The sequence below is a fragment of the Myotis yumanensis genome, unplaced genomic scaffold (assembly GCF_028538775.1).
Source record: "Myotis yumanensis isolate MYYU_CA2020_CCGP unplaced genomic scaffold, mMyoYum1.0.hap1 SCAF_1, whole genome shotgun sequence".
NCBI lineage: Eukaryota > Metazoa > Chordata > Mammalia > Chiroptera > Vespertilionidae > Myotis > Myotis yumanensis.
In genome coordinates, this window is record NW_027223752.1 from 70,048,251 (window position 1) to 70,061,029 (window position 12,779).

A 12,779-nucleotide genomic window follows, 5' to 3' on the forward strand; every position below is an offset into this window, starting at 1 on the left:
GATAAAATTTCTTCCTTAAACAGTTTATACATAGGTCTTACCTCTATTAAGAAATCGTTCCCTCCAAACAAAGTTAATTGTGTTTAGACCTAATTTTTTACATTGGAAATTGATCTTTCATTTATTGTGTATAAAGTACTTCAGGAATGTTGAAAATGAATTCTACTTCTCAGTAAGAGAAGAAAAAGTCATTATATGAAGGTAAAAATAATAAAAATTATGTTTCAACAGGAAAATAATGAAACCGGCTTAGAGAATGTTATAAACAAAGTAGCCACATTTAAGTAAGTACTTAATGCTTATGCTTATTCTGAGAGTAGGCAATCTTTGGTCTTGTATTTTGGATACGTTGTAGAAGCTCAGAAATTCTTGCTTGAATTCCCAAGAACTAGAATAGAGTGTTAGAAAGAGAACAAGGGGCACACAGTAGGCACTTTAATACATGTTTGTTGAAGAAATGAGTATTTGGGGAAGGTGAATGAGAAATACCCATATGTGTGATATTAAGTGACTTAGTATGTAACAAAGAAACCTTACCCATAGTCTTTCCCATCAACTACGCCAAGACTTATGTATTCTATAAATTTTCATATGGTAAACTTATTCTATAAATTTTCATTTTACATATTAATTTTAGACTTATCTAGTAGGTTTATTTTTGTTTGTTTGTTTGTTTTTAAAAAGAATTGTATATTTACTGACCTTGAGGCAGATTCAATACACAACCAATTTTAAATTTACATATTTTAATTCAATTTTGAAGTGTTTTCTCACACACACATAAATTGGCATGCAGTAGTTGTCCTATGGCAGCGATTTTCAATGGGTGTGCTGCAAGAATTTTCAAAACATGCAATACCTATTTATTTAGGGGCACTGACCTCTCTTCCCTCTTGTCTAGTAAGAAATGACAACAGCCAACACAGCAATAGCTGTCTGATGTAAATGAATCAAAATAATGCTATTTTTTTTGTCAGATTGGCAAAAAATATATTTTTTAGTGTGCTGCCAAATTTTAGCAATTTTTTTATGTGTGCCATGAGCTGAAAAAGGTTTGAAAATCTCTATCCTAAGTTAAACACAGTCATCTTAAACGGTTGCAAGTATTTTCACCCAAAGTTGAAAAATTGTTTATCCTGAACATGAAAATCTCTAGTAGATTTAAAACAGTATTTTATGTGTTGGCCAATATAGTCAGTCAGTTGAGTGTCATCCCATCCCATGCACCAAAAGGTTGCCGTTTTGATTCCTAGTCAGGGCATATACCCATATACCCAGGTTGTGTATTTGAGGTGCATACAGGAGGCAACCAATTGATGTTTCTTTCTCACATCAATGTTCCTCTCTCTCCCCCTTGCCCTTCTTCTCTCTCTAAAATCAGTAAAAACATTTAAAAATCAACAGTATTTTACAATCCTTTGATTGAGATATATAAAATGGAAATAAGATTATAAGTGGATTAATTCTTAGAATTTTAAAGATTGATGCTGGTAGTAAATTTCTACTTGTTATAGTATTGTATTTATAGATACATTACTAGTTTCAAATAATTTAAAAATAGGATGTAGCTTTTTAAATACTCTAATAATGTTCAGTTAAACATTTAAGTTAAGAATTAGATAGAAACAAAAAGCTATTAAAGTGCAGAGCAAATATGGTGTACTCCGTTTGGCCTTGACGCTTCTCCTTACAGTGCTGTATAGAGGACTCAACACTATATTTTTTATCTACAACTTGTTGAGGACATGATGTCTCACTACCATTTTTAGATTTGACCTTAGATAACACAATGTGCTTTAGTTGAACAGACAACCATTAGGTTTCAGAGGCTAAAAAAGAATCCTTAGGAACTTAAAATGATCATGGAATCAATTATAGGTAGTATAAAATAAACTTCCTTAGATTTGTTTGAATTTCATAATTATGAAACACAGTTTAGCCGTTATCAGGACTTTGAGCATACAGTGTATTTTTTAATTTTAATATTGGAATGAATTTGTCATTTCAGTTTAAGCCAGCTGAGTGAGATATAATTATGGTTTTTTTCCTGCTAGATTTTGACTTTTAGATTACTTTTTATGTTCTTATTTTGTCTGTATTCTATTCTTCAAGACAACTGCAGTTCATCTCTGTATTTTTTATTTGTTTAGGAAACCAGGTGTATCAGGCCATGGAGTTTATGAACTAAAAGATGAATCATTGAAAGACTTCAATATGTACTTTTATCATTACTCCAAAACACAGCATAGCAAGGTAGGAAAAGATATCCTCTTCAGAAAATAAACCTAAAATGCTTTTTAAATCCACAGAAAAATTTCTGGGTTTTCTGTAGTTTCATACTCGTTTTTATTAATAGAGGCCATTATTTCATCCAAGAAATTAAAATGGAATCAATAATGTTATCTAGTGTACAGGTAATGTTCAAATTTTCTATGTTCTATAAGAAAAAGACAATAAGTAAATGTTGTTGACTGAGAGAATGGGCACTAAATTCTTGAGGAAGGATATTACCCATTTATTTTGCAGAGACTTTCCTAGGACAATCATTTTGCTTCTGGAACAAGGTAGCATTTTGAATACATACTTCAGTATATAAAATATTTTGGTAGGTTGGTGGAACTCTCCTGCTTGCTTCAAAGTATTCCATTTGTGTCATGCTTGCCAAGCAGTATATTTAAAGATAGACTGTATTCTTTTTCTTTTTCTTTTTTTTTTTTTTAATATATAGGCTGAACATATGCAGAAGAAAAAGAGAAAACAAGAAAACAAAGATGAAGGTAAAAAGTGAGATTCTGAATTGACTCATTTTGACTATTTCCTGTGGTTTTATTATCAGCTGAGTATATAGTGGTTTGTTTCTTGTTTATTTAGTGTGGGTAACTAATACAAGTGCAAAGAACCCTTTGTTTCTTGTTCACATTTTAAGACATGGCCCACCTCAGTGGTGATATAATTTTAAATTTATAGCAAATGGAGTTTATTTTGGGTGATTGACATAGTGATTTATATTTCTCTTGACATTAATGTTTTTAGTGGTTTAAAGGTAATAAAAATTGTGTTGTTTTCACATGTAATATATGACTTCGACATTTGCAATTTAGCATGTAGAATAACCCAAATAAAAATGTACCTGTTTGTCTCTTCTGCCATCCATCTTTCTTCTACTGTAGCATTACCACCACCACCACCTCCTGAATTCTGTCCTGCTTTCAGCAAAGTGATTAACCTTCTCAATTGTGATATCATGATGTACATTCTCAGGACCATATTTGAGCGGGCATTAGACACAGATTCTAACTTGTGGACTGAAGGAATGCTCCAGATGGTATGTAAACCTCAAATATTACTTGAGTCAGAACCACAACTAGTGCACCTGAGACACAGAGGTCATTAAAAATAGCTTAGGTGTGCCCTGCTGCTGTGGCTCAGTGGTTGAGTATTGACCTATGTACCAGGAAGTCATGGTTCGATTCCTGGTCAAAGCACATGCCTGGATTGCGGGCTTGATCCTCAGAGTAGGTTGTGCAGCAGGCAGCAGATCAGTGATTCTGTCTCATGATTGATATTTCTCTCCCTCTCCCTTCCTCTCTGAAATCAATAAAAACACGTTAAAAAATAAAAAGCTTAGGTGTGGCACAGATTTCCTTAGTGACACATCATCATGTTTTTAGTACCCTTACTTCTGGGAACCTTTTTATTTATATATAATATATATATATATATATATATATATATATATATATATATATATATATAAGAGGCCTGCACCCTCCCTCAGTCCAGGAGCCCTTGGGGGATGTCTGACTGAGGAGCAGGCCTAAGCTGGCAGTCGGACATCCTTAGGGCTGCTGTGGAGGCAGGAGTGGCTCCCACAACCGCTGCTGCACTTGCCAGGTCTGAGCCCAGCTCTGGCTGAGCAGCACTCCCCCTGAGCACACTGACCACCAGGGGGCAGCTCCTGCATTGAGCATCTTCCACCTGGTGGTCAGTTCGTGTCATAGCAACCGGTTGTTCTGCCATTTGGTTGATTTGCACATTAGCCTTTTATTATATAGGACTAGAGGCCCGGTGCACAAAAATTTGTGCACTCGGTGGGGGAGGGGATCCCCAGCCCGGCCTGTGCCCTCTCGCAGTCTGTGACCCCTCGGGAGATAACGACCTGCTGGCTTAGGCCTGCTCCTAGGTGGCAGAGGGCACGCCCAATCCCTAGGTGCAGCCCCTGGTCAGGCTCAGAGCAGGGCCGATTGGGGAGTTGGGGCGCCGTCTCCTGTCATGCACAGAGCAGGGCAGATTGGGAGGTTGCGATGCCACCCTCAGTCACGCTCAGAGTAGGGCCGATTGGGGGGTTGGGGCACCGCCCCCTGTCACACTCAAGGCAGGGTCGATAGGGAGGTTGCAGCGCCACCCCCTGTCACGCACAGAGCAGGGCCGATCAGGGGGTTTGGGCGCTGCCCCCTGTCACGCTGATCCCGGTGCAGGGAGCCTTGCTGCTCCACTGATCCCGGTGCTGGGAGGCATATTAACCTTATACTATATAGAATAGAGGCCTGGTGCACGGGTGGGGGCCGGCTGGTTTGCCCTGAAGGGTGTCCTGGATCAGGGTGGGGGTCCCCACTGGGGTGCCTGGCAGTCTGGCTGAGGGGCTGAGGGCCGTTTTCAGGCTGGCGGGTGACTGAAGCTCCCAACTGCTCCTTTTTTCTTTTTCTTTTTTTCTATTCTGGGCCAGCTTTAGCTCTGAGGCCTCGCTGCTGAAAGCAGGTTTCTGGCCTTTACCTTCTGTATTTGATACAATGTTGCAGTCCGGCTGGCTGAAGCCCGGCTGACTGAAAGCCGGTTTCTAGGGTTTTGTTTAGCTTCTATATTTGCAACATAGTTGCTTAGAGTTGCAGCTGAGAGGCCGGCAAGTCGGGGCGGGGGGGGGGGGGGAGCATTGGAGTCCGCCATCAGTGGAGCAAGCAAGCCTCCCTGTTCGCTTCAGTGCATGGCTGCCGGCCGCCATCTTGGCTGATAGTTAATTTGCATAAGGATTGACTGATTAGCCAATGGGAAGGGTAGCGGTCGTACGCTAATTACCATGTTTCTCTTTTATTAGTGTAGATATCCTGCTCCTGCTGATAATAAAGTTCCAAGTTATTATTGTGTCATAATTTTCTATATATTTTTTCTATTTCACTTGTATTATGAAGAGACAGTGTAATAAAGACTTGATGACAGACAGATCTAGGCTAAATTTTCTTTTTTTCTTAGCTATTGTTGGCCTGCAGGTTCTAAATGCTGTCATACTGTATGTGTATCTTAATTTTTGTTATAACAATGGTAAATAAATGGCAATAAAAAGATTTCATACCATACCAGATATATTTGAAATCAAAGTTAACATTTCTCTTCCTAACTCTCCGTGCTATTCCTAGGAAGTAAGCATTGTTAAAGGTTTGTATCGTCTGGAAATTATTCCACATTAGTGCATATAAGCCTACTTCAATCTTAAAGCTACAGATTCTATTGTAGGCATATCTGTAATGCATTTAACCAGTTTCTTATTAAGAGACGTCAGGTTGCTTTTAGGTCTTTGTATAACAGAGAACACTAAAATGTGCATCCTTATATAAATATCTTTGTATAGTTAAGTGAGTTTATCTATCATACTAATTCCTAGTATACTGGGTCTGTACCTTCACATTTTTTTATAGATGTTGTCAAATTGGCTTCCAAAAATGTTACATCGGTTTACTTTCCCATCATCAGTGTGGTGAAAAGTGCCTGCTTCTCGACACCTTTGCCAGTTTTGTATTTTACTAAATGGTAAAAAAAAAATTTGCCACTCTTGTAGGGGAAAAACAGGATGATCTTGCTTCACCTCACACTTATTTATTATTAAGTGAGGTTGAACATTTTTTGTATGTGTACTTATCATTTCTCCTTCTGTAAACTTCTAGTTTGTAACCTTTGCCCATTTTTTACCTATCAGATTGCTTATTTTTATTCATCTGTTTAAAATATATTTACCTGAAGAAGCACAATCATAAAGATCTTCTCCTATATTTCTCCTATAGGCATTTCATATTCTGGCGTTGGGGTTACTAGAAGAAAAGCAGCAGCTTCAGAAAGCTCCTGAGGAAGAAGTGACCTTTGACTTCTACCACAAGGCTTCAAGTATGTTTTAGGCTGAGCGAAGGATAAGGTGGCCTTTTTGTACTGTCTTCAACCTAGAAGAACAGAATAAGTTTAGATTAGATTTTTATTAAATGCTACCTGATTAAGAGTTTTTTCAAAGCACACTCCAGGCATATTGCTTATAAGACCAAAAGGAGAAAAGCATCTTATTTCTATTTATACACAGGTTTTTTTTTAGATCATTGAAGACATCATAAATCTATTTAGTTTATGGATATATAACAGCTCCCACTTTCATATTTTTGGAGCTTTGGTTCTTATTTAAGTACTTTTACCAAACATGAAACATGTGGAGGAAAGGCAAGAGACAGATCAGTAAGATTAGCTTTTACTCACCAGCCCCAAGGGACAATGAGCAAGAGAGACCTAAAGTAAATTCAAGTTTTCAAGTTGTTTAATTCAGTACTTCATACTTCCTGTAATTGCAGATTCTTCCATTAAAAACTTAATGTATTTAAGGGATTGATTGCAAACTTTGCTTATCCATTGAATAATATTAGCTATAAGTTATAATTTATACATAATTATGAAGCAATTTATTTACTTGTGACATGTACTTTTTGTGTTTTAAAAAAGGATTAGGAAGTTCGGCCATGAATGCTCAGAATATACAAATGCTTTTGGAAAAACTCAAAGGAATTCCCCAGTTAGAAGGCCAGAAGGACATGATAACATGGATACTCCAGGTAAACCTGGAAAATAACTGGTTATATCTTGGTTTAATTATTTAAGAATCCTCTACTTGTGCCCTAGCCGGTTTGGCTCAGTGGATAGAGTGTCATCCTGTGGACTGAAAGGTTTCAGTTTCGAGTCCAGTCAAGGGCACATGCCCAGGTTTCGAGCTCAGTCCCCAGTAGGGGGTGTTCAGGAGGCAGCCCATCAATGATTCCCTCTCATCATTAATGTTTCTATCTCTCTCCCTCTCCCTTTCCCTCTGAAATCAATAAAAAATATATTTTTTTAAAAAAGAAGAATCCTCTGCTTGCCTCTAAAATTAAACCACTATATTCTTGTGAAGTCATTTACTTCTGTTTTTTTTTTTAATATATTTTATTGATTTTTTACAGAAAGGAAGGGAGAGGGATAGAGAGTTAGAGGGATCGATGAGAGAGAAACATCGATCAGCTGCCTCCTGCACACCTCTTACTGGGGATGTGCCCTCAATCAAGGTACATGCTTTTGACTGGAATCGAACCTGGGACCTTTCAGTCTGCAGGCCGACACTCTATCCACTGAGCTAAACCGGTCAGGGCTACTTCTGATTTTTTATGCTTACTCCTATGTTTTCATGTTAGTAATTCTATTTTCTCTATGTTTTAGTGGAGTTTAAAAAAATAAAATGTATTCATGTGTGTTATTCAGTTAACATATTGAATCCAACTTTGTGCTGTACTCATTGCTAGACTCTGAACAAGACAGATAAGGTGCTTGCTATCATAGAGCTTATATACTAACTGAGATGCAGACAGTAAATAAGACAATACCAGGATAATTCACATGAATAGGGGGTAACTTTAAATGGGTAATCAGAAAAGGTCTGTTTTGGGAGATGACATTAGAACTGAATGTCATGAAACCAGTCATAAGAATCTGGGGGAGCACTCTAGAAAGAGGGAACAGCAAAACTAAAGCTCTAAGGTGGCCAGAAAGAAGGCCAGCATGACTGGAGTACAATGAGGAGAGGGAGAGAGAGATAGGCAACAAGGTCAGAGAGGTAGCCAGCAGCCAGGTCATTATAGGAACTTACAGGTCAGGGCAGTGATGGCGAACCTTTTGAGCTTGGTGTATCAGCATTTTGAAAAACCCTAACTTAACTCTGGTGCTGTGTCACATATAGAAATTTTTTTATATTTGCAACCATAGTTAAACAAAGATTTATATTTTTGATACTTATTTTATATATTTAAATGCCATTTAACAAAGAAAAATCAACCCAAAAATGAGTTCGCGTGTCACCTCTGACACGTGTGTCATAGGTTGGCCCATCACTGGGTCAGGGTAAAGTGATGGATTTTACTTTTGAGTACAGTGGGAAACCATTGAAGGATTTTAAGTGACAATATCTTACCTATATTTTTACAAGATTACTCTGCTGTGGGGTAAATGGATTATAAGGGACAATTATAAAATCAGGGAAACCATTAAAAGATTTTTGCAGTAAACCTGGTAGAAGTAAGTATGACTTAGACTAGGATGCAAATGCTGAGAAGCTAAACTGATTAAGGTAATTTGATGGTAGAATCTATTGTACTTGCTGATAGATTTGATGGGAGGGGAAATTAAGGAGTCAAAGATGACTTCTGGATTTGGAGCTTGAACTATTGGGTGGATGGCTGTGCCTTTGGGAAGGAGTGTATAAGGGGTTATGGATAGAGGCCAGGAATATTTCTTTAACGGAAAACCTTCCACATGGAAACATGAAACCAAGGTTATGGGGTTTCCCCTCACTGTATTTATTAAAATATTCTGATGTTATCAGCTAGATAATTGTTTTATAATTAGAATATAGAATGATTTTTTTCCACATTCATATCAAATGGAGATCTTTGTACTGATTTGTACTTCAAGAAGTCTGCCATTTTTATTATGTAACTAGAGGCCTGGTGCACAAATTTATTGCACTGGGGGGGTCCCCTCAGCCCAGCTTGTGCCATCTCACAGTCCAGGACCCCTTGGGGGATGTCTGCCTACCGGGCCTAAGCCAGCAGGCAGACATCCCTCTCGCATTCCGGGGCTCTCGCTCCCTACTGCCCATCTTCAGCAGAGGTGGGAGAGGCTACTGCCACCGCCGCTGTGCTCGCCAGCTGTGAGCCTGGCTTCTGGCTGACCAGAGCTCCTGCGTTGAGCATCTGCCCCCTGGTAGTCAGTGCTTGTCATAGCGACCGTTTGGTCCATTTGCATATTAGGGTTTTATTATATAGGATCAGACACTCCTTAAATAAGCTTAATGTAATTGGATATGTAACTGTAAGATAAAGATGTTATTATTAAGATTTTTCTTGAAGTAGATTTCATGAATATTTTGTATTTGAGTTAAATTTACCAACATAATAATTTAAAATACAAAATCAAAACAGAAACAAGAGAAGTAGTTAACTATTCTAACTTTATTAAGAAAGTAAACTGAACTGTCATTTAGTCCAACATTTATATTCTACAGATAAGATGTTATAAATTGAAGATTTATTCCTGAAAATTTAGTTTTAGTTGAAATACCAAAGTTCATTGTCAAAATATACAAAAAGCATAAGTGTTTGCTCTTATAAACATTGGGTATTTTTTCCAAATGAGTAATGTAAAGTTGTGTTGTAAGTTTCTTGTGGGAGATTTTTCCACATGAGATTGAGGCTCCTTCAAAATATCAGTAAATTTATACCTTCATATTTTTGGAACCTGATATTTAGTATGAAGAATAAGATAGCTGTTGTGGAAATACCTCTGAAGATAAATGATTAAGTGAAAATGAAAAGTAGGAAACAGCAACCTTGTATATAACAGGATTGCCTCTTATGAGAAGACTAGAAGCCTGGTGCATGAAAATTCATGCACCTGAGGGCAGGGGTCCCTCAGGCCGGCCTGCCCCCTCCCACAGTCCGGGAGCCCTCAGGGGTGAGAGGCAACCTGGCGATCAGGGGAAGGCAACGGGCAGCCGCCATCTGAGGCTTGCCTGCACCTCAGGCTGGCCCTGGGCGGCTGGGGACTGGGTAACTCCGGAGGCAGGCTCGCAGAGTCGCCGGATCCACCTGGGGGTGGGCCCAGCTGTGTTGCACACCTGCCACCCTGGCGGGCCTGAGGAAACTGTGCGCCGCCATCTTGTGAGGGTGCGATGGTCAATTAGCATATTCCCTCTTTATTAGGTAGGATATGTAAATATAAAGAATTAAATTCTTTATTTTCCCTGGCAAAAGCAGAGGTATGGTAACACCTGCAGATTGAATCAGTTTATTTTGCTTCCTGGAACCTCCTCTTTAGCTCCATTGCTAATCAAATAGGGGAGGTGTTTGTCACAGTTAGGAGTCACTGTGTGTGTGTGTGTGTGTGTGTGTGTGTGTGTGTGGTTTTAGTCAAAGAAATTTGGATACTTGATGACAAAATCAGATTAGTGAATTTTTCTGTTCCTGATCAGTGCAACCAAATGTTTTAACATTTTATTTGTTTTTCAGATGTTTGACACAGTGAAGCGATTAAGAGAAAAATCTTGTTTAATTGTAGCAACTGCAGCAGGATCAGAATCTATTAGGAACGATGAGGTAATAACATTATAATAATGGTGACATTCATCTCTGTCTTTGAACTTTGCTGGTATAAAGGAACTGCTTCTTTTTGTTAGAAGGAACCTATTGTAAAGTACATGAGATGTCCATTTTCTGTTGTTCATTAAGCTGCTTCTTTTTTTAAATCCTTATCCAAGGAGTGAGGATATTTTATTCCTTTGATTTTTAAAGAAAGTGGAAGGGATGGGGGATACCGAGAGAGAGAGACAGAGAGAGAGAGAGAGGAAGAGAGAGAGAGAGAGAGAGAGAGAGAGAGAGAGAGAGAGAGAAGCTTCGACATGAGAGAGACACATCAATTGGTTGCCTTCCATATATACCCTGACCGAGGGCAGAATCGATCCTGCAACCCAGGTATGTGCCCTTGACTGGGAATCAAACCTGTGACCGTCTGGTGTGCAAGCCAACACACTAACCACCGAGCCATGCTGGCCAGGGCTCATTAAGCTTCTGTATTGCAGGGATTAGTGGTACTTGACATGTATTTATCCAATATAATACAAAGTCAGAGGAAATAGATGTGTGGTGGAGCTCTGTTGGAAATACTTCATTAATTTAAAAACTTTTAATATCTGATATTGGGATATGTCTTACAATCAGTAGCTTCTTATAATTTAATCAGCCGCATTCTTAGTGGAACATAGAGAATGGTACATTTTAGATTCAATGAAATAGTAATATTTAGGTTATAAATTTTCTTAATATAATGAATCAGGTTTTGATTATTTTAATCTTAAAATTAGAATATTATTTGTATTTATTAAATATCCTTTATAAAAGGAAAACACTGGGCTTAAGTTAGAAGACATAATAAAAAATGCCAGTACAAAAGATGGCAGCGTAAGCAAATGCCTGTACTCGCTGCCTCCCACAACCACATCAAAATTACAACTAAAATATAGAATAACCATCCTCCAGAACCACCAGAAAGCTGGCAGAATGGAAGTACTACAACTAGAGAAGTAAAGAATAAAGTACACTGAGACTGGTAGGAGGTGCACAGGCACAGAGGGGCAGGTCCAGCCACCCATGTGTGCCGCCTTTTTAATTGGGAGAGAAATTGCTTCTGCGAAGGCCGCCCGAAGGAGCAAGGGGTCCCAGCCCTACACCAGACGCCCAGCCCAGGGTCCCAGAGCTGGGAAAACAAGTCCCTACGCACTGTAAAAACCAGTGCAGCTTGGGGCTGAGTGACACACAGGCTGCTGGAGACCCAGCTGCTCCTCTTAAAAGGCCAGCACCACGAACTGAATTTACAAAGCGGGAGCTTCCTCTGAGCTCCAGTGCCGGGTGAGGCTCTGGAGACGCAGACACATCCAGGGAGAAACTGCACTGTCTGGCATCAGGGCAGGAACTCGGGGGCAGCTTTCTTCCAGACGGAGGTGCTCGCGTTAGTCATTTTCTCATGCAGGGACCTTCTAGGTTGCAGAGCTGACTGGCAGCCATTTCTGTTTCCTCCACCTGGTGATTCCCTTAGACCCCGCCCCACCCAATTTACAACCCCACCCAAGCTGTGCAGTGGCTTTTGCATATGAATGGCCTGCCTTTTCTCAGGCTAAAAACCTGTCAAACAAGCTGCAGCTGGGTCAGGGAGCTCAAACCTATCACCAGCCTGCCTTGCTTCACAGCTGGGCCTTGTCTGGGCACTTACAAACCTGATACAAGGAGGAAGAATCTGCAGATCTCTCTGTAGCTCCTGCTGGAGGGCCCCAGGCAGTGGCTGACTTTGCACCTCCTTGGAGACCCAAGAGCCAGTGTACCCAGTGGTCAGTGTGAGACTATACCAGATTACAACTCTTCACATCCATAAACGACACACTCAAGGGGCAGACTCAGTGAGCACCAAAGCCCTACTGAAAGCAAATCCTGCTCCATAAGGTTGTCTCCTGCACAGCAGCTCTCCCACTGTAGTCACAGCTAATTGGCCTGGGGGTAAATTCCTCCCAGTGATGCCAACAGTAATCAAGGCTCAGCTACAGCAAGGGGTGCACCTAGAGCAGTGGTCGGCAAACTGCGGCCCCTTGAGTGTGCCTCTTCCACAAAATACCACGTGCGGACGTGCACGTACAGTGCAATTGAAACTTCGTGGCCACACTCAAGGGGCCAAAGAGCCGCATGTGGTTCGCAAGCCACAGTTTGCCGACCACTGACCTACAGTGTCCACCTCAGGTGATTGGGGAGCTGAGCCACTGGGCCCTATATGACACCTACCACACAAGGCCACTCTATCAACTCAAGGAGACTTAGCAGCTACCCAATACATAGAAACAAACACAGGGAAGCAGCCAAAATGTGGAGACAAAGAAACGTCACAAATGAAAGAAATGGAAGAAAGCA

The 12,779-nt window shown here is 40.0% G+C and overlaps 1 protein-coding gene across 3 annotated transcripts in view; it reads left to right on the forward strand.

Moving 5' to 3' along the window:
- Positions 1-12,779, forward strand: part of UBR1 (ubiquitin protein ligase E3 component n-recognin 1) — a 141,416-nt gene that overhangs the window by 72,891 nt on the left and 55,746 nt on the right. For all 3 annotated transcript variants that reach the window (XM_070424231.1, XM_070424248.1, XM_070424241.1), the window contains exons 23-29: positions 232-284; positions 2,151-2,253; positions 2,729-2,777; positions 3,171-3,325; positions 6,054-6,153; positions 6,751-6,860; positions 10,338-10,424. In XM_070424231.1, coding sequence (XP_070280332.1) covers positions 232-284; positions 2,151-2,253; positions 2,729-2,777; positions 3,171-3,325; positions 6,054-6,153; positions 6,751-6,860; positions 10,338-10,424 — 657 coding nt within the window. The remainder of the gene's footprint in view (positions 1-231; positions 285-2,150; positions 2,254-2,728; positions 2,778-3,170; positions 3,326-6,053; positions 6,154-6,750; positions 6,861-10,337; positions 10,425-12,779) is intronic.